This window comes from Perca flavescens, chromosome 1 (genome assembly GCF_004354835.1).
Source record: "Perca flavescens isolate YP-PL-M2 chromosome 1, PFLA_1.0, whole genome shotgun sequence".
Taxonomy (NCBI): domain Eukaryota; kingdom Metazoa; phylum Chordata; class Actinopteri; order Perciformes; family Percidae; genus Perca; species Perca flavescens.
In genome coordinates this window covers 5594802-5617819 of record NC_041331.1, presented here as the reverse complement: position 1 = coordinate 5617819, position 23018 = coordinate 5594802, and the positions used below count along the sequence as shown (strand labels likewise).

At 42.9% G+C, this 23018-nt stretch overlaps 1 protein-coding gene across 1 annotated transcript in view; it reads right to left on the bottom strand.

Annotated features, from left to right (window-relative positions):
* The window catches only part of LOC114554821 (plakophilin-3), a 36469-nt gene extending 21805 nt beyond the window's left edge, over positions 1-14664 (bottom strand). The window contains exons 1-5 of the mRNA XM_028576871.1: positions 14207-14664; positions 3791-3879; positions 1364-1983; positions 737-860; positions 322-526 (exon numbers count right to left, since the gene is read on the bottom strand). Coding sequence (XP_028432672.1) covers positions 322-526; positions 737-860; positions 1364-1983; positions 3791-3879; positions 14207-14396 — 1228 coding nt within the window. The 5' untranslated portion in view covers positions 14397-14664. The remainder of the gene's footprint in view (positions 1-321; positions 527-736; positions 861-1363; positions 1984-3790; positions 3880-14206) is intronic.
* Between the last annotated feature and the right edge of the window lie 8354 nt (positions 14665-23018).

Genomic DNA, 23018 nt, shown 5'->3' with positions numbered 1-23018 from the left:
TGAATGCGAAAATAACGAGTTAACGCTAATTCCTTTAAACGCCACTCATTTTTTGACGCACGCGCATTCTGTGATTCTGTCAATGTGAATGGAGTTACCAGTGGAGTATGTTGAGTCTCAAATACCACTTGAACCTTGAATATATCCCTTTAAATGTACATTTAGAAGAGATTTAAAAAAAAAATTGCTGTGTAACTGTGTTAACTGTGGACAATCATGCAATTAATCCAATTAAAGATTTTAATCGATTGACAGCCCTAGTAAATAGCTTAAGCTCATAAGCAGGGTTCAAAGCCATCTGAAAGCAAGGACCATTACTACCTGTGATGGTCTTTCGAAGCTCCTCGTCGGGTTTGCTCAGGATGCTGACCAGACGCATCACTCCGCCGGCGTCGATGAGTGCCGCCTTGTTCTGAGCATTCTCATAGATGAGGTTCCGCGTGGCGCCGGTGGCAAAGCGCTGCACTTCTAGGCTGTCACTGGAGAAAAGCTGAACAAGAGCTGGGACGCCATGCAGAGCATGGACCTGAGAGAGAGAGAGAGAGAGTTAGAGAGAGTTAGAGAGAGAGAGAGAGAGAGAGAGAGAGAGGATCACCATATAGCGTAGATGCAAACATATGGATAAGAATGGCTGGTGATGGACACATGGCAGACTAAATGAAATAATACAACCAAACACAAATAGATAAATACAGCAAATAAGAGAAATATGACCAAACACAATAAAGCGTGTTACCTGGTTTTTGGCATCATTGCTATGGTAACACTGGTGTTGTATGTATGCAGCTCCCAGAACTTGCAAGGCATCATCGGACTCAGACAGATATCTGACAGCTGTAGCCATGTCCAGACTCTGCATACTACACACACACACACACACACACACACACACACACACACACACACACACAGACACACACACACACACACACACACACACACACACACACACACACACACACACACACACACACACACAGATGTACTAAGCTGTATATTACCAGTGGCTATGACAAGCAGTGTATGGTGAGGCTGTAATACACAGCAACTAATGATCAGTTGCATCACTGATGTCTCAGTTTGATTATTTGTACCTATCATTTTGTCCGTAAAACAAAATCAGAAAAAATGAACAAAGTTTCTCAAAATGTCTGTCTTACTTTGAGTAGCGCAGTAATAATGATGTCTATTAAATTAATTGATTCATCGGTTTTAGTCATTTTTTTTTACAATTTTCTAAAATTGTATAGATCAAGCAACTAATCCATTAATCCAGAAAACAAATGACAATATTCGACAATGAAAATAATAATAACCGGCCCAGATATTTTAGCCAGGTTAATGAATGAATAATATGTCTCACTCTTCCAGTGGGTCGTTGCTGTGTATCGACGCTCCATCCAAGATATCCACACCTTTCCCGACACTCCTCACACTGCGGAGCGAGGCGGCCCGGTGGAGCGGGGCTTGGTACTGGCCCGTCCCCATGGCATGGTTGGCCCTGGACACATGCTGCTGCCACTGTGTCCCCCAGCCGTCCCCTGCCATGGGGACGCCCCTGCAAGTCCCCACCCAGCCCTCCTGGCCAAAGGCAGAGCTCTGCTGCTGCTGCTGCTGCTGTCGGTTGGTGATTCTGCTGATGGTGCGGTGGGACGGGCCTTTGTAGGTGTACTGACACGGCAGCTCCTCGGCCTGCCAGCAGCCTCTGTCCTGGGCCAGTGTCCCACTGAGGCTGCGCCTTAGGGTGCCAGAGGGAGGCACCGTGATCATGTAGGAGCCGTTCTCTGGAGGAGGCAGCACGGTGAGAGGAAGGGCCTCCTGGTCTGCTTGGCACAGTGACTTGGAGCGTCTGCTTCTGCTCTGTGACTGGAAGGAGCGGAAGCTGCTCTGGGCCGTGCTGGAGGCTTTATGGCTCACCTTGGAGCTGCTTTCCACAGCGGAGCGAGAGGAGAAACCGGGGGAGCGAAGGGGTGCTGTGGGCATCTGCAGGGCGGGAGGTGTGGGGAGAATTGAAAGGTTAACAGACACACAGCAGCAGACCAAGATACACACCATTATTTCTGAATTTCGAAAAATGAAAAAGGCCAATGTTCCTACAAATTCCTCAGTACTGCGAAAAGTAGTTATAGAGAAGCTCTTACAGAACAGGTAATGCCATACACTAGAAGACTCTGAAAATAATTTCAACATGTTTGATTTTGTCGGAACATCAAGACAGGAAAAATACTGACTTAAGACAGCTTGGACTTAGTTTTATGACCACCTTACACAACGGGAGCGCGCCCCAACTCTAGCAAGACTCAGTGGATTGAAATTGGAAATTTCTCTGTGACAGTGGAATAGCCTGAAAAGTTGTTTGGTGTAAGGTCGAAAAGAAAAGTACCATGAGTATCTTCTTTTTTCACCGTTTTACATAAACAGTGTTTGAGTCTGGTGAAACCGTCCAGGGCAGCAGAAAGCTGGTGTGAGAGGTTCCACATTCAACAGGTCTTCCTATATTACAGTAAAGCCAGGCTACTGTACGGTAAGCTGCAGGAAGCTCACCGCTGCCTGTGCATTGTTAGACGGGCCAGTTAAAAGAAACAGACATGCGTCCTGTTTATATTTTTCTTCTGCCTTCACATTGTTCTGAATTTGGTCAGCAATTAGACCAGCGAGGTAACACTATGCATACACATTAGTGTGTTTGTGTGTGTGTGTGTGTGTGTGTGTGTGTGTGTGTGTGTGTGTGTGTGTGTGTGTGTGTGTGTGTGTGTGTGTGTGTGTGTGTAGGCTTGACTCACAAGGTTTCAATCAAGGAATGAACAGTGATGAACACTGTGCAACTCTTTAAGAGAAAAAAAGATTGTTTTTACTTCTTGGTCTAAACTGGAATATACCAAGTTGAAGTTTTTATCTTTCTGATCCCGCCTCTGGTGTTGATATGATGGGCTATCACGCCTAACACGAGCTGAGGATAAGCTATCAGCTCATGTTTTTATTTTTAGAGAAGCCTATGCTGTTATTGATTGTTTTATTAATTATAAAGTCACATCGCTTTGTGTGGTCTCCGTTGAGCACTTTGAATGTTTAAAAAGAGCTCTGCAAATAAACTCAGACTGAATGAATGATTGATTGATTGATAATGTTTTAGATTGCTATAGCTGAAGTACAATTCTAATTTATTACAACTTATGTTGTTATTATCATAGTTTTGGCTGGGTTTTGAACACAGAAATCTGGACAAGAAAGACGCAGGAAATGAAGTGTCAGTGGTAAACAAGCCAACAGTCTATCCAGATCATCTCAACCACTTTATTTGGAGGTAAAACTGAAAGGGAGTACAAAAGGAATGCTGCTAATAATCCCCTCATAACACAGGAAACTAGGCATTACACACACAAACTCTCCCTCTTTCTCTCTGTGTCAGCAATTTAACTTTGTGAGTGCAATCTCCAATCCAGATTGTTTGTGTACTGTATCTGTGGACTGCAAGAGTAAACTCCACAAAGAAGATCTTCAGTCAAACTGATATGTTTCTGGCTGCATGGAGAGTACAGTGAATCCTATTCACACTGTTTAAAATACCAAAACACACTACCAATTCTTGTAGTAATGTCAGAAGAACTAACCATACCGGACACTGTAAATGTACATGGTTTAAGTCACTGTGTTACCAGGCTTTGATCTAAGCTACACTAAACGGATCCCAAACCTACAGTCTTTTTGCACTGATCTGTACTGGGCAGCTCTTGTCCATGTTTTCTTGCATGTATGGCAGTGTAATGCTGTACTGGCAGGCGGTACTCACAGCCATGACGCGGCTGGGTGTGTGTATCATGGATCTGGAACTGAAACCGTGGCTGTGGGAAAAGCTCTTTGCCTCAGGAAAGCTGTAGTCTAGACAAAGAGAGGAAAGAGCAAATGTTACTGTTTTGGATCATTATGCCACTGTGTCAAAACAGATTTAATATTCATATTCAGAATGCCACCTTGTGTTATGAACAGCACTCGTGGTGGTATACGTAGGTATACATACATCAAAACATCCATAAATGCATACAGTAAGACAACAAATGCATTACCAAGACTTTAGATGGGCAGAGGGTAAGTGTGTAAGTGTGGTGCAATAGTGGGTGCCAAAGAGAAGATAAGTATTTAAGTTGTTAGTGTGTGTGTGTGTGTGTGTGTGTGTGTGTGTGTGTGTGTGTGTGTGTGTGTGTGTGTGTGTGTTTGGGCTTGTTTAACTATATTCGTGGGGTTCAAAAACCATTCCAGGAGTCCAGTATACTTGTGGGGTCCTGACAGCTTTGTGGGGCCAAAATGCTGGACCCCACAAGTTGAAAGGGCTGTTTGAGGGTTAAGACTTGGTTTTAGGATTAAGGGTAGAATTAGGTTATGGTTAGTGGGAGGGTAAGGGTTAAGGTTAGGCACTTAGTTGTGATGGTTAAGGTTAGGGTAAGGGTTAGGGGTAAAGGGCTAGGAAATGCATTATGTCAATGGCGGGTCCCTGCTTGCCTGTATGGTCAGTACACCACGCTGTCTTTTTGTCTGTATGGACAGTTTTCAACTTCAACTTTAACTTCAACTTTATCTTCAAGTCTTTTACTAGTGTCTATGTTTAGTTAGTAATGATTATTCTATTTTTGATAAATTGTGTAGCCTGTTGTACTTGAATAGATATAGAATTTGCACTGGCAAGGAACTTGTACTGACATTCTCTTGCACTATGATACCATTGCACCTTTCTGCATTTCTTTTCCACACCGCTCTTTGTACATATTGGGCAGAACTATTGTAAAACAGATGGATTCAACTCACAGATGGAAATAATGAACATAGACATGAAGACACTAACTAACCACGTATGAATGAACACCCAGGAGTCGTTATTCTGTAAAACATTACACAAGTGAGCAGCTATGAGCTGAACAGAGAGAGGAAAGGGGGAGCCTAGCCGGGAGTAAAATGCTAGGAAAAGAACAAAACACGGCATCCAGTCCAGCAGGACGGAAGGAAGGAGGGAGGAGGGAGGAGATGCTGCTGGGAGGGGACCTGGCCTGCATGCCTGAGCGTAAGCATCACCAGGTCAGAGGTGGGGGTGGGGGAAGGTATGCTCATAGACGACCACCACAATAGGGAGAACACGCACGGCACATGTGATCTGGATCTATTATTACACAGCAACGCAACCACCACAAGACGACTACAGCTTTTAATTATAAGGGCTCTTATCGGCTGTAATCATTCTATGCACCAATATATAAAGGAGTGCTCCAATGTTTTTACCTTGTTTTCAGTGGTTCTCAAACCTTTTCTGCAGGGCCCCCCTTTTGTCGATAAAAATATAAATGAAAAATAAAAAGACAGACAGACAGAACTCACAATGCACAATCAGCTGTTTTCTCCGTGAAGGGATAGTCAACAAGACGGCAAAGCCAAGATTGCAGCCCAGTCTCATTTCCAGGTACCTCTGCTTTGTCACACCCTTCAGCATATCGTACAAACGCTGACACAAGTTTAACTGACACACACACAGACTGAAGCTCTGCATTCACTCATAATCCATCACTGTGGCACCTACCCGCGGGAGTGAAAAAAACAACTGTGAAATAATCAGAAAATACAGTTTAATTCCTCTGATTCACTGCTCTGTGTGACCCGTTTCACTATCAGAATTTAATACAGTCGGTCCAAAAACATTAGGAAAGTCTGGAAAAAACACACAATTAAATTATTTAATCCCCATTCAAGTTAGTGGAGCATTAACCCGGAAGTAGCCGGCTCGGCCGGGGGAGGTCTCTAGTGCGCTTGCTCTATGGGCCTACGGGACCAGCAGCGATCATTGGGGTAATTTTATACACAGGTTTGGCTCCATGATGGTTTCATGCGCCACTGAGCAACTCTCATAGGAATTAACTGGACTCTGCCTCAAATGCTGTATGCAGTTCTTATTATACATCCATGCATATTATACCTTTAACTGCAGCTCTGATTCATACCTCTGGCTGGTGTCTTTTACAGCAATAGCAATGGCTCATGGGCACTACAGGATCATGGTATTAAAAGGTTACGCAGTAAAGCTTTAAATTATCCAGGTGACTCCCACTTCTATGTTGACGAATTTAAGGTTAAATCTCATAAAAAAATTCTTAAAATGTTCTGGATGTGAATTCAAAGAGGGGAACAATGGTTCCTAGTGGAACAGTTCTCTTTTATAGCCTTTAGCATTAGGTTACAGAAACAGAATACATCAGCCTTCACCAGTGGCTTACCTAACCGCTTAATCATCGGTACCAGTGAATGGAACAAAGCAGCCCCCCCCGGGGCAAACTACAATGATGGCTGACTGGAAGAGCGATTAGTTGACCAAACTATAAACTCTGTTGTTGGGAGTCAGTGGTAACATCACTAACAGGGCTCCAGTCATTGTTTGTCTAACTCTATTGTCCACACTGTCAGTGGTGGTGTTTGTGATAAGGGATTTTGAAATGCCAAAGCTGACTACTTAAACTGCCATTATACTCCATCAGAACAGCTTCTGACACATGGTCGGAGAGCCTCGAACAACCACAGCTTTCCGACATCGGATTAGAGAGGCTATCTGCAAAAATCGAGTTTCCCACATTCACAACCAGCTGTGCGGGGGTGAGAAAGGAGTACTTTAACTCTGTTTTTGTCATTCTTAACACAACTATTTCTGCTACTTTGCATGTGAACAACCAAGTGCAACACTGTAATTGCTTTCAAGAGACTGTCGGAAAACGTGACCTGTTTTCCCCATATTTAAACGGTATCGCATCTCCTCTGTCTTCATGGCGGTCAACTTTTTACCCTGCCTTCACATGTGGCTGTTGGGAAAAAAACTATGATTTCAGAGGTCGTCAGACAACATGTCATACAAACTAATTCTGATCAAGCATACTGTAACACGAGCGTTACTGTGTATGTTTCTGAACTAGTTATCTATCTTGGCAGTGATCCAGGAGAGTGGGGGTGTCTCTGCTCTAACTCCCCTATATCCAGACTTGTCTATCAGGGTGTCTGGTGTCGTATCCAGTCTACCCTAGATATGTCTTTTAGTGCTTTACTGAAGGTCTGTGTCTCAACTTTCAAATAGTGACAGACATACAACTAAGACACACAGTCAAATGGTTAGAAGTAGGCTAATACTTAGTTACTGTGTCTGAACAAAAACACTCACATGCCACAAGAAATCCAGAATGTTGGACTGTTTCTTATCTAAGTATGTTTTCAATCAACTCTTCTCTCAAACGTTTATGACTGTGATTAAGCCCAGATGAGACAGCTTTCTCTTTGGCTCTGCAAAACAAGAAGCCTCAGAGTGATTTATGTATTTATTTTGCGTATGGAATGTGTGCAGCTCCTCATATTCACCATGAGCCATTATTGGGTCATGATACCGAGCCAGCCAACCCTTTTTCAACACCATGTTTTCTCAATCCATCTCTGTCACAAACTCATCTTCTACTACAGCTCCAGTCCTTGTCCCATGATATCCAAAAAACAACTTGTTCTCCAACACTTTGGTCATCAACACAAGTCTAAACTCCATACACAATAGAGTCTTACAATCATCTGCAACATAATTTACTCCCCACAATGCCAAAGTGTGGGATGAAACAAACAACATATTGACTATCCATGGGGCTAAGATGTCCTAAAGGGTTGCACTAAAAGAAGGTTATATGACCAAAATAAACAGACATGCAACGGGAAACCTTTGTGGCCAAACCGACTACTGGCTGAAGCTAGGTTATAGCCACGAGTGGTATAAACCTTCTCCTCTAACTCGCGGTAAGCAAGTGAATAAAAATATTTCCCAAAAAGGTTGAGCTGTTGCTTTAACATTCTGACCTGAGTGTTGAAGAAAGCCAAAATGGAAATGGTTCATCCTGTGGCGGACATTCATGTACAGTAAATGACGTGGCAATCTGGTCAATGGTTTTCAAGTCAGCATGTCTTGGACTTTTCAGGGGGGATATTTTGATCTGGCTTTGGCACTAGACAAATGGTAAGGTTTGCCAATTTAGTGCCAACCCGACCAAGAGTTGTTGAAATATCAGACATAATGTATGTAATGAATGATGAATATCACCATCTTTATGCTACAGCACAAGCGTTGCAGTGGTATTCTGTACGTCAGGGTCTACTCCCATCTCCTCTCATCCAAGTTCACATATAGTAAAATAATTGGAAAGGATTGTCTATAAAATTGACTCCTGTCATTGCGTTGGATTGAAAGTTTGACCCTGGCCTTGGTGGTTAGGATGGTTACAGTCTTTATGCCCTTTCCTTCTTATCTCACTTAACTGCAAATCTAACTCATCTGTTTTTTTTCCAACAAAAGTTGTGAATAAGGATGTTTTCACAACCCTTCAAACTTGGTTGTTTTTACTACCTCAGGTAGTGAAATAAAAAACTCCTAGATGTTTTTTTACTTTCATTTGGACATGGAAAATCCAGGTTAAAACACAATGCTTTGAGTTTCTGCTAGGATATCCAGAATGCTTTATTTTAGGTCTCAGGACGAATCCGAAAGGCCAGAGAAGTGCTATAACTGAGGGAAAATTTCTCAACTGCCAAATGTCATCAGATCTAAGTATATCCAATTTGCCCTGATGTTTAGCCCTCGAGTTGTATGGCCCAGTGAAGGAAATCAGACAATGACAGCCTGCCTGACCCCACTGGCCGATGTAGAGACCAGTCTAAAATAGTCTCTGATAACACGCTGTAAAGAGGAGATTGGAAAGGAATGTTCCACACAGAAGGTGGTCACTGAGCTTAGGAGTTGAACCAGACATCAGCTCACTTACATTTCTCTTTCAACATGTTTTTTACATTACAATTTAAATACTGGAGTTGACACCCCTGGTCATTCACACTCCTCTTCATCGCTCCACACAAGCATCTCAATTCCATGCAAGTTTGCATTATTTTGCTCCCCTCATCCTCTCCATCTGTTTCCTTTGTTTTCACGCTCATTGTGGTTGGGACTGCATCCAGACTATGTTGAATTGAGACCACCATGTGTGAACTTCATCCAATTTTGCCAAACCTCTTTGCCTCATTCAGTTCCATTCAACTTCAAATGTCACACAAAGTAAATTCCAAACGTAGGTCACAACGGGTAATGCACCGACTTAGATCTCATGAGAAAATATGACTTATTCAGGCTGCATGACAATTGGAGCCATTTCACCATAAACTAAATTTTTTTACCCTAACTTTAAATCTGTGATTTTGTATGTATTAGCTTATGTGCCACAAAATCACACATACTTTACATCACATGCTGTTGTGTTTTAAAGTAGAACTAAAATTTGAACGCTCCTGACTTTTTGTGTAGGGAAATTTAAACTATAACAATACTAAACGAAGTCATGAAATAGCACAATGCTGTGCTTTGGTTGTGACACCCATGAGGGCCTCTGTCACATGCTGAAAAATTTCTTCTTTTTGGTAATTATAATTTTGACAAAATAAGTACACAAGTCAAAACCAATACATCTAAGATGTGTACTGCTGTCTAACAAAAAAAAAATTTAAATTAAATTTGTCTTTTAAAAGTAAAATATGTTTTCTACAATTCTAAACATGTATTGGTCTTCTTTCACATTTGTACTTTGTGTAAATGTTTTAGCAGACTCTTGAGCAGAAAATTGAAGCGTGTCATCAATCACACTGAATCAATTCTGCAATAACTTCTGTCAAAAATGTGCTTATTGTTGCGAGGTAATGCCTTTCTAATTAATTCCAGACATAAACGGTAACCATTGGCTGTCTATACTGAAGTAAAAAGACATCCAAAATCTTAACATACATACAGAGACATACAGTATTTAAGTAGTTAAGGAGCTCAATCTTGCAAACACACTGGTACTGTTTTTAACATCTTTGGGCTGTGTGTGATGAGGCGACCGGTCATTTGGGGGCAAGTAGGGCATAGCTTCACCTAAACTGAGTAATTTAGAAATAAATATAATTCTAGATTAATGCATGGCAAAAAAATATATCAGTTGCTGCTGTTATTTACGTTAAAGGTGCAGTAGGTAAGAATTATAAAACTAACTTTCTGTCATATTTGCTGAAACTGACTCTATGTTCGAGTAGAACTACATAAAGCAGGTAATTTAAAAAAAAAAACATCGGGCTCCTCTGGTACCACCTACAGCCTGTAGTGCGATTTGCAAAAATCCACCGCTCCCTGTTCAGATGCACCAATCAGGACCAGGTATTTGCTCAGTCGGATTATCACTTGGCAAATTACATCAAATTGTAAAGGTGTGTCATTTTTCTGGTTTTCCACCTAAAACTGTTCATGTGTAATGGAAATTTCTAATGAAAAGTAATCCGTGTTGGCTTGGAGATATGCAGTTAGTCATTTTTACTAATGAATGACGATCTCACACAAGCTAACATGCAGCTTTCAAATAACATCCTGACCCTCTGTTGGGTCAAACTGAGGCGCTGCAGTCTTATCAGACAGGAGAAGGAACAGTCTGAGGAGGGAGGGAGGGATTTCCCGTACTTTCCATTTGAAAAGACTAATGCCAGGTCACCATTTGGCCTGCGATGAAACAGATGTGGATCATCTGAACTTCCCAGGCTGACTGGCCACTATAAACCTTCATATGTCAAAGCAGAGACCATAAGGAGGATCTGTGTACTTAAAGTGAAAAGTGTGGTTGTATGAGGTACTTCTTCATAGTCAGTGTGTTAGCTATAGTAGATGGCGGTTAGCACGCCACTATACATATACTATGGTTAACTGCTCCTGAGATCTCTGCAGGGTAAATCCAGACAGCTAGCTAGACTATCTGTCCAATCTTTTTTCTGTTGCACGATTAAAACAGCTATTGAACGTACACGTTCCACCAAAACAAGTTCCTTCCTGAGGCTATTTTGCAGAGGCACCGTTGCTCTGTACGACGCTAGCACCGCCCATGACGATTGTGATTGGTTTAACGAAATGCCAATAAACCCGAGCACATTTTTCTCCCATCACGGAATGCTGTGTGGACTAGACAGACCCTCCTCCCTTTGAAGAGACCAGAGCTAACAGCTTCAGTTCCCCGTTGGAAAGCGCTGTCTGATGGCAAGGTAAAGCGCTGAAAATATTATTTAGCGCACACTTAAACAGATATTTTTTACGTGGCTACAATACGTTTGGCTACCGTGTGCCGCCCGACATCTACTGTAGTATATGCTATGGATACGTACCTCAAACAACCACACTTAAAAAAAAACAACATACTATCCCTCTATCACTTTTGCTTCACACTTCCTAACTAATAACAAAAACAGTTGTTGTTCAAGATGTGAACAGTCATAACTCAAAACCACCCTGACTGGAACCTGTGATATCATAATTAAAGTTTCCATGGGAGGAAAAAAACAGGAAATGAGCAGGAAGTAGCACACCGTGTGGTTCCTATAGTGGACAAATACAAACCTGTGTAGTGGGCCAACAATAAACAAGAATAAACAACTATTCTGACCTCATTTACTTCACTTTTGGGTAAAGTTGTATGTGATACACATTTAATACATTTATAAATGTGTCATCTCCATTCAAAAAACGTGAAATGGTTAGAATGAATAGCTTTGTGATGGAAATTGACATAATAGTAATCATCCAGGAATAAACTGAGTGGACTTTAAAGTTCTGTGACATTAATCCTCCTCCATCCTTATGAGCATGTTTTAACACATTTTCTAAAGCCAAAAAGTAATAAGGAATTTGAAATTCCAAATTCCACATCATCATGGGATGGCACTTGACAGTAGGGATCGACCAGTACTGGTTTTTCAAGGCCAATACCGATACCGATTATTAGTAGTTAATGAAACCGATATTTGGAACCGATATGCATTTATTGTACAGCAAAAAAGAAAATATTTTGTCAAAATTAACAATTTGGAATGTTACAAACTCCAACACAAAAGTTTGTTTAAATGCTTTAAGCAAGTATTTAATAAAACTGAAACTTTAAACTTCATACACAGTCAAAAAAATAAAACAAAAATAGCTAGGTGTTGCAGCCTGCTAACAGAGCTGTAGCGGAGCCAAAGAAGCATACTTTTTATTATCGGTCAAATAAAACACAGATACCGATAATCTGCTAAATGCCAAATATCGGCCCAGATAATCGGCCAGGCTGATCATTGGCCAAATCACTACTTGACTGTATGAATAATAGTGTTGTAACAGTGCATGTATTCATTCAGGACAGTTTGGAACATGACATTAATTTGGTATGCAACTTTCTTTGGCGCTGTGTGCCCTACAAACAAAATAATGAATGTAAAATTTCTATCCAAATAGGTCTTAGAATATTCAGGAGATGGTCAAAAAGAATGGTCAAAAATTAAAGCAACAGAAGCATTTCCCATAATATAATCCCATAATGCAACTGTATAGCATCGTATATGAGCCCACATCACAAACAGGGTAAGAATGTGAAATTGTATTTTCATGGTTAAAAAAAAAAAAACATTGTAGTAACACCACAGAACTCAGCACACATATACTTTAAAGTCCCTGTAGAATACAGGCAGCACACAAACTATAATTCAAGTATTTACCTGTTACAGACATTATCATGTATGCTCCTAAGTTGAAAACCAGAACTACGGAATATTAAACAATCATATCAAGGATGATAAGATTACCATACTCAGGTGTCAGGTAAGCAAGAAAGAAAGAAATATGTTGTCATAAAACAGAGTGTTATAGAGCCAACAATGGTTCCCCAAACCCACATTTCAATCTGTACGAGTTCTAAACAATTCACTGGTTTCAGCCGCTTAAATATCAAGGTTTTTTGTTGGGACTTTTGTGCAGTTGGTCGGACATTTTGACTTGTCTGTATCTTGGTTTTGAGGTACAAGTATTGTTTCTCATTGGAAAACAAGCTGCACTTATCAATATTTTATATTAACAACAGATCATGTGACTAGGTGTAAAGTCAAACCCACCGACAATTGTCTCCCAAAAACTGCAGCGACCCTCAGCTACATCAAACATTTAAGCATTACTCCTTCAGCTCATTGTTTTAGTTCTACAGACTTCACTCTTTTCAGCAGCAGGCAGCTGTTTCCAGCACAAAACGCTCTGATAAACCCAGTGACCACCACCTGCCCAGCACCGATCGCCAAACAGACACAGTTTGTAAGAAGTTTGTGAACAACATTTAGCAGCTAAAGCATCAGGTGTCTCCCTCTGGAGTTGGTAGAGACTAAAACAGAGCCAAGAAGACTGAATTTTGGACTTTTAGACATCCATCAGGTGGCCAGAGATTCCTAATAAGCTACTAATGTTGCTCTGTAGCTGCAGGATTTTAAATAGGCAACTTTTTGCTAAAACCTGCACCACAACAACTTTATTTAATGATAATACTCTTGCATTTACAACTTGTTCCACTGCCTAAGTGCTGTAGCTAAATAATAAGATAAGACATTGCACATAAACACACTAATAAACAAACAATTGTCTAATACAAATGTTATCAACTTAACATTCAATAATACACACACACACACACACACACACAAAAAAGAGAACCTACTGCACATCCTCCCCCTGATATTGCACATATATTCTAGCCAGATTGCACATTTCCCATTAAATCAAGCAGCAATCAATAACTTATGCATTGCACAAATGTTGTATTATATTAGACCCACACATTCACTATCAAATAAAAAATATTGCATCAATGCCCTTCCAGATATTGCACATGCATCCTTCACTGACGCATCTTTAACCCTGTTCATAACCTTATGAATAAATATAAACTTTACACCACCTCAACCACAGTTAACTTTGCCTTTTTAATTCCTTATCAGCACTGGTAACCCTGTCCATGTTATTGCATAATGTGTATTTAATGATCTGGCAGCAGCAGTAGTGCTTCAACCTTCAACAGCGTCTAACGTTAAGCAGCTGGTTCTAATTAGAAGCCATTATTTATCCAAGATTGATTGATTGAAACGACGACCTGTCACATTCACACAGTTACGTTAAGAGTCTTGCTCTAGGGGACCTCAGTTGAGGTAATGAGGGGGGGGACATGCTCTTTTCACTCCCCCCCACCACCACCCAGATTTTATCTGGCCCGGTCTGGGGATTGAACCGGCGACCTCCCGGTCCCAAGCTCTCTAACCTTTAGGCCAGCACTGCCTTTAAAGTGATGTGGCTCACCTGTTGATCCAAACAGAGAGTCGTCCAGCCTGGGCAGGGAGGAGGACTTCTTCTCAGCCAGTCGCATCCGGACCTGCTCTCGGACCCTCCTGGCCGGAGACATACCGTCCGAGGGAAGCCCATAGGCGGTGCAGGACGAGTTGGGCTGCAGAGCGGACAGAAAGCAGCCCTCTGCCACCGCTACACTCATACTTACAGCGGGGATAAAGAGCCTGACCCAGGCACAAAGAGAGAGAGAAAAGTTGCGGGGAACAGGAGGGTCCTACAGCGGGCGCGGCTCGTCCGGAGAGCGGCTCTGCGTTGTCTGAGAGTGTCCGCTGCGAAATGGAGACCGGTCAGCAGCCCGACTGACTGTAGGTAGGCGGGACCTTCAGAGTTGGGGGGGGGCAACCCAAATCCACCTAGTGATTGTCAGGACAACCATGACTCCGAGAAATGACGTTTACATACAACTCATTTTGCAACAGCAGAGATGTGTTGAAGGAAACGTAACGGCGCCCGGATTACGTTTCAATTAGCCCCAACATACTGATGAAATTGTTATACAATCTGGAAAGTTGCAAAAATGTTGATGCTGTGCGTGGAGTTAGTATCACATGACGTATTTGATTTGTTTATTCGCCAAGATATCCAAACTTGCAACACAATATAGTGCTTCGGTGACTGCAGCATTATTCAACTGATTATGTCAGGATGTGAGTCACAATATAAAGCTATATGAAGATGTTTGAATTGATGGAATCATTATTAAAATGTGAATGTTGTAGCTTACATCAGTGGTTCCCAAAGCGGGGTCCAGGGACCCCCAGGGGTCCTTCAGGGGGGTCCCCAGCAAAATGGGGAATACTTAGCCTATTGTCACTTGAATTGACTATTTTGGACATGGGTTCTAATTTGTGTCAGTTTAGGGGTCCTTGACATGAAAAAGTTTGGGAACCACTGTAGGCAATTATGATTTTTTTGGGGATTTGTTTTATCATATTTATGGTTTGGGTTTACGTGCAGTTTAGTGTCCCAAATTCCACTATGGCCACGCCAAGACCCGCCCTACGAAGCACCTCGATTGGTTGGGGTTAGGCATTTGACCTCCAGTGGTTAAGGTTAGGATAGCCGATTGGTCAGGGGATGGGACCTGAACAAATGGGGTTACGTTACGGGGAATTTGGGACACTAAACTGCACGTATACCCATGGTTTGTTTGTCTGTATGGAAAGTCGTACTGTAAGCTAACACCTCATGTAAAGTATCGAAGTTACTGGTGAAGTAACTTACTATGCGCTGTATGGCTCATTATCTGCCACATCCTGTCACAGTGACAAAGGCTGTTGCAGAAGTGCATGGTGGATAGCCGACAGGTAGGAGTGATGAAATGCAGGTGTTTTCTCTTCACCTGTGTGGGGACTTTTTATGATCTGTGATCACTGACATGTTCACGAGGCTGTGATGTCAGGCCGAGGCTGGCAGCTGAGCTACTTAAAGCCATTATGTAAGATGTAGCCTATGTATGACTTTGGTGACTCCCAGTGGTATGATCAACAAATACACTGCGGCAGACCATGGCATGGCACTGTCGTTGACTTGTGTTAAATGTTGATTTAGTCAGACGACATTTAGTAGGTGTTTCAGTGTGTGACCGTGCAGAAATACTTATGAACAACCTGTGTGGATGCAAAATGTTTACATGTAGGTTACACAGAGTGTTAACAAGTGAGTCTTTGACGGGATGATGAAGGTATAGAGTCAAGAGTCTGCGGAGTACGTTCCATGGCACTCCTGTAGGGCTGCAACCAACGATCATTTTTCTTTGTCGATTAATGAGTGGATTATTTTCTCAATTAATTGATTAGTTGTTTGGTCTATAAAATTGTCAGAAAACGGTGAAAAATGTGGATCAGTGTTTCCCAAAGCCCAAGATGCAGGGGCGGGTCTAGCCCCTGAAACATGATTGCCCCCACCCCCCCACCCCCAATTCAGTGCTGTTAATCTGTCAAATTTGATTTCAATTGGATCAGAGTACTGTCACTTTGCTGCCTGTTCTGCCAATCGCTGCTTTTCCAACTGTGTACTTTGTTAACATTTTGAGGCCAGTTTAGAAGTAGAAATATTGAACTCCCTTTAGAGCACTTGTTGCTGTAAGAAATCAATGTATTGCACTTTATTTCTGTTCTGTTTCCTATTATCTGAAAACTGTGTACAGCAAGGTTCTTCTCTGTTGAAGTTTGAGGCAAGTTTATCGTAAGTGTATTTCACTTTAATTTTGTACGGGTCTGTGAAAAAAAAAAGTCTTCCCAGCCCTTGTCACATGACCAATTAATGTTTCCATGATGACTATCCAAATTTTTGCCTTAAGAGACTATAGAAAATGTGCATTGTATTTGCATACACTCTTTGTTGAAAATAAAAACAAGTGAAACTAATGATGAATGTGGTGTGTTTTATTTAGCTAAATTACATTTTGTTGTCCTGTCCTATTCAATATTTCTTATATTTCTAAGCAGATTTTCTATGCTGTATTCTGATAAAATACCCCCCCTCCGATTACGTAAGCTCTTGAAAATAATCAGCCTTATCCAAACTCATGAATGATGTAAGTGGAGGGACAGGGTGGGGTCAGGGTGAGAGGGTTAGCACGTTTAGCTGACATGCTCAGCTGAAGTGACGATGATAAACAACCTCAACAGGACATCATCTCAAAGCCCGGTAAAGCACAATGTGAATACACGCTCATGTTTCGTTGTAACGGTTACACAAATGCTACTATTGAGTGACGTTACGGTTGTTTTTCCCTTCTGGCTCCATCTCCACTTCATTATCCTTTTGCCAACATTTCAAATGTGAATAAATGAGAGCAATGATGATAGTATTGTGAAATAAGCTCAGTTTCCCCATTGATGGGGGGTTGTTTAAGGGCCCAGGAATGTGGAAGTAACCTCATCACCTACAACCAACATGAGAAATCTTGGGGGAGGTCTGGGAAGATTAGTCTGAGTCTGAGAAGCAGTAATAAGTCAAGGCCAGAGAGGCTCAGGGAGGATAACTGCAGCCTGTCTCAGAAACAATCCTGCTAGTACTGAGACGCGGAGGCTTTCACACGAACCTACAGAAACCACCGGCTCTCAGTTTGGGTGTGGGTGTAATGGGGAGTGCTGCATTCTTAGCGAATAAACACATACTCACTTACACACAGAGGTCCTGACCTCTTAATTTGACTTTCACAAACCCAGGAATGCTAACCAGCATTTTCTTCTCATTTAATTAACTAACAAAGAAGCCACACAAACATGCAGAGATTACATTAAGAGTAAATTCATTCCAGCTGAATTTGCCCTGCTTTTTCCATTTTTACTTTTACTTTTAATTACAGGCTAGTCAGAGAGTGTTTTAATTATCAGTATCCCTCAAATTACAGCTTTAACACATGCCGTGCTCTCATGTTGTTTACTTGTTGTGTGTCCAAGAAATGTTGGAGTAGTAGCTCATCATTTTCCTTACGTGCATTGCTCTACGTCCTCTACTCTGGAAGTTTGTGGCTGAAATGAAATCATTCAATTAAACAGAATTCCAATTCTTTGTTTGTGTGTGCATGATTTCTGACAAAATTAATGAAAACTAATATAAACAAAAACTTTTCAGTGTATTCCAAAAAATAACACTGCCATACTGATAAGAACATTTTAAGGTGAAATGGACTTTTAATTTTTTTGTTTTTTAAATTGGCAAACAATGTGCAACTTAAACATGAAAATGAAATGGCAAATTCGACTTTTATTATTGTATTGTATCCTGATTATAGCTCATTTGAATGAAATGTAGTGGCTTTTTTATGGTCATGGTCTATATGATAGAAACAATGCCCAGGTCCGACAAATTAAAAGGATATTTCATTCATATTTTTTTTTATACAGTTATGAGTTATGGTATTGATACGAAGGGATATTAATGCTGAGTCCTTTAAATCAGAAAGCCCCTGCTGCTATGGTTGTGTATGTTTCTGTTTCCTGTTTTATTTTGGTAGTCTGGTTTTCTGTCTTGTCTTGTCTTGTCTTGTACTTCCTGCCTTGTGTTTTCCCTCCTTTTTTGATAGTTCTGCCCAGCCCTGATGTGTTTCACCTGTTCCCCAGCCCTAGTGTCACCTGTTCCTTGTCGTCTCATTGCCCGGTGTGTGAGGAGTTGACCCTGTTGTCTCTTTGTTCCAGTTTCGATATCCTGTTATTTTGCTTTATCTACATTCTAGAATTAGTTTTGACTGCCGCATTCAGGACACCCTTTGTTGGTATGAACTTTATTATTGTTTATTAAATCCTCAAGCTCAACGTTCCCTCTGCATTTGGGTCCACAATTCTCTGTACCGCGTGACACCTGCTATCCATCGTCTTGTTAAAATGAACAGCAATACATAATAATATTGCTGTTTTTTAACACGTGAAAGCGCTTGACGTTGATATTTTTGCGTAAATCCCCAAGTCTTTGAGAGGTATTTTTGAAAGAGAATCCCAGTAGTCTTAAATATTGTTTTTGTTGTTGTGACTGCTGAAGGGGCTGAAATAGTTTTCCTTTGGATAGAGAGTGGGTGTTGGAATTCAGAGCATCCAGGACTAATACTGTCAGCTATTAATCACCAAACTGGCAATGAGCAATGGTTATGTGCTAAAGTAGCAGCATGAGTGGGGGAGGAACAGTGTGATACATGGCTTACACAGGTCTACTGAAACCAGTTTATTACAAAATGTATGGTTGGTATTAATATTAATGCCAGCAATACAAATTACACCAACCAAGAGAGCGGTGGGTGAATAAAACCGTAAACTCAGGTGATAAACCTCTGTGGGTTTGTCACTACGAGCCACTTCTTTACACAGTCCTTTGATCCATTGTTAAAGTGCTCATATTATGCTCATTTTCAGGTTCATAATTGTATTTAGAGGTTATATCAGAATAGGTTTACATGGTTTAATTTTAAAAAAACACCATATTTCTGTTGTACTGCACATTGCTGCAGCTCCTCTTTTCACCCTGTGTTTTGAGCTCTCTGTTTTAGCTACAAAGTGAGGCATCGCACTTCTGTTCCATCTATGTTGGGAGTCGCACATGCGCAGTAGCTAGTTAAGGACTACTAGCCAGTCAGAAGCAGAGTATGAGGGCGTGCCATGCCAGCAGCTAGGTGAGCATTATAAAGTGTGTTACAAAGTGACCACGTTTGGCTCTGAAGTAAAGGCTGGACTACAATAGAGCTGTTTGTGAAGAGTGTTTTCTGTTGGATGGTAAGTCCCTTTGGGGTGAACTTTGGGCTTTTTCACTTTGTAAACCTATAATGTGCACAAAAAAGCTATATAACACAATAAAAGGGAAAAAGCCAAAAAGCATAATATGAGCACCTAAACATAAGAACATTGATTAGTATAGCTTTTAATGTAGCATGCTGCCGACGTTGCAGAAGTCTATTGAAACCCCCTCCAAAAAGCTTTTTATAGCTTATTTGGGGTTCCCCATTTCACGCGGCCTACATATGATCGTTGTACCTTCTGAAATTGTGTTTTCACTGATACGACGATGATGTCCATCCATCCATCTTCGTCCGCTTATCCAGTGTCAGGTCGCGGGGGGAGCAGCTCCAGCAGGGGACCCCAAACTTCCCTTTCCCGAGCAACATTAACCAGCTCCGACTGGGGGATCCCAAGGCGTTCCCAGGCCAGGTTGGAGATATAATCCCTCCACCTAGTCCTGGGTCTTCCCCGAGGCCTCCTCCCAGCTGGACGTGCCTGGAACACCTCCCTAGGGAGGCGCCCAGGGGGCATCCTTACCAGATGCCCGAACCACCTCAACTGGCTCCTTTCGACGCAAAGGAGCAGCGGCTCTACTCCGAGCTCCTCACGGATGACTGAGCTTCTCACCCTATCTCTAAGGGAGACGCCAGCCACCCTCCTGAGGAAACCCATTTCGGCCGCTTGTACCCTGGATCTCGTTCTTTCGGTCATGACCCAGCCTTCATGACCATAGGTGAGGGTAGGAACGAAAACTGACCGGTAGATCGAGAGCTTTGCCTTCTGGCTAAGCTCTCTTTTCGTCACAACGGTGCGATAGATTGAATGCAATACCGCACCCGCTGCGCCGATTCTCCGACCAATCTCCCGCTCCGTTGTCCCCTCACTCGCGAACACAACCCCAAGGTACTTGAACTCCTTCACTTGGGGTAAGGACTCATTCCCTACCCGGAGAAGGCATTCCATCGGTTTCCTGTTGAGAACCATGGCCTCAGATTTAGAGGTGCTGATCCTCATCCCAACCGCTTCACACTCGGTTGCGAACCGATCCAGTGAGTGCTGAAGGTCGCAGGCCGATGAGGCCATCAGGACCACATCATCTGCAAAGAGCAGCGATGAGATCCCCAGCCCACCAAACTGCAACCCCTCCCCACCCCGACTACGCCTCGATATCCTGTCCATAAATATTACAAACAGGATTGGTGACAAAGCGCAGCCCTGGCGGAGGCCAACCCTCACCTGAAACGAGTCCGACTTACTACCGAGAACCCGGACACAGCTCTCACTTTGGTCATACAGAGATTGGATGGCTCTGAGAAGAGACCCCCTCACCCCATACTCCCGCAGCACCTCCCACAGTATCTCCCGGGGACCCGGGTCATACGCCTTCTCCAAATCCACAAAACACATGTAGACCGGTTGGGCATACTCCCAGGCTCCCTCCAGGATCCTTGCGAGTGAAGAGCTGGTCCGTTGTTCCACGACCAGGACGGAATCCGCATTGTTCCTCCTCAACCCGAGGTTCGACTATCGGCCGAACCCTCCTTTCCAGCACCTTGGAGTAGACTTTACCAGGGAGGCTGAGAAGTGTGATACCCCTATAATTGGCACACACCCTCTGGTCCCCCTTTTTTAAAAGGGAACCACCACCCCAGTCTGCCACTCCTTTGGCACCGTCCCCAGACTTCCACGCAAGTTGAAGAGGCGTTGTCAACCAGGACAGCCCCTCCACACCCAGAGCCTTGAGCATTTCTGGACGGATCTCATCAATCCCCGGGGCTTTGCCACTGTGTAGTTGTTTGACTAGACTAGACTCCTTCTTCAGTCGGACAGCTTCCCTGACCACCGGTGTCCACCACGGTGTTCGTGGGTTACCGCCCCTTGAGGCACCTAAGACCCTAAGACCACAGCTCCTCGCCGCAGCTTCAGCAATGGAAACTTTGAACATTGTCCACTCGGGTTCAATGCCCCCAGCCTCCACAGGGATGCACGAAAAGCTCCGCCGGAGGTGTGAGTTGAAAGTCTGTTGAACAGGGGCCTCCTCCAGACGTTCCCAATTTACCCGCACTACACGTTTGGGCTTACCAGGTCTGTCCAGAGTCTTCCCCCACCCTCTGACCCAACTCATCACCAGATGGTGATCGGTTGACAGCTCTGCCCCTCTCTTCACCCGAGTGTCCAAAACATACGGCCTCAGATCAGATGAAACGATTATGAAATCGATCATTGACCTTGGCCTAGGGTGCTCTGGTACCAGGTACACTTATGAGCATCCCTATGTTCGAACATGGTGTTCGTTATAGACAATCCATGACTAGCACAGAAGTCCAACAACAAACAACCACTCTGATTTAGATCAGGGAGGCCGTTCCTCCCTATCACGCCTCTCAGGTGTCTCCATCATTGCCCACGTGTGCGTTGAAGTCCCCCAGCAGAACAATGGAGTCCCCACTGGAGCCCCATGCAGGACTCCAGTCACGGTCTCCAAGAAGGCCGAATACTCCGAACTCCTGTTTGGTGCATATGCACAAACAACAGTCAGAGTTTTCCCCCACAACCCGCAGGCGTGGGGGAGGCGACCCTCTCGTCCACCGGGTAAACTCCAACGTGGCGGCGCCAGCCGGGGCTTGTGAGTATCCCCACACCCGCCCGGCGCCTCACACCCTGGGCAACTCCGGAGAAGAAAAGAGTCCAACCCCTATCCAGGAGTATGGTTCCAGAGCCAAGACTGTGCGTAGAGGTAAGCCCCACCAGATCTAACCGGTAGCGCTCCACCTCCCGCACCAGTTCCAGCTCCTTCCCCCACAGAGAGGTGACGTTCCACGTCCCCAGAGCCAGCGTCTGCCACCCGGGTCTGGTCTGTCGAGGCCCCTGACCTTCACTGCCACCCATGTGGCATCGCACCCGACCCCAACGGTTCCTCCCACAGGTGGTGGGCCCATGGGATGGACGACGATGATGTGTGAATGAATAAATGAAAATCTTTATTTTTTATAAATTGCATCCTGCATCATAATTTCAACTCTACAGGATCTGGATTTAAAAATCAACAAACTCACCTGTTGGACAAAAGATGTATTCAAAATTAGAGTTACAAAGACTGATGAGTTGTCAACTTTTAAATTAATCGGCTATTAATTTAAAGAATTTTGAGAATCGATTAATCGGTTTGAGTCATTCTCTTATGAAAAAAATAAAAACTTCTCTGATTGCAGCTTCCTAAATGTGAATATGTTCCAGTGTCTTCTCTCCTCTGTGACAGTAAACTGAATATCTCTGAGTTGTGGACAAAAAGACATTTGAGGACGTCATCTTGGGCTTTGGGAAACACCGATCCACACCGTTTTCTGACATTTTAGAGATCAAACAACTAATCCATTAGTCGAGAAAATGATCAACAAATTAATAGACAATGAAATTAATCGTCAGTTGCAGCCCTGTTCAACATGAGCATGATGTGGGTTGCACGTGTAACACAAGTTTAACCTACTCCTGTGTTCCTCTCAAATTGAAACATTGTGCTGGTTGTGATCTCAGTGGCGTGGCTTGAG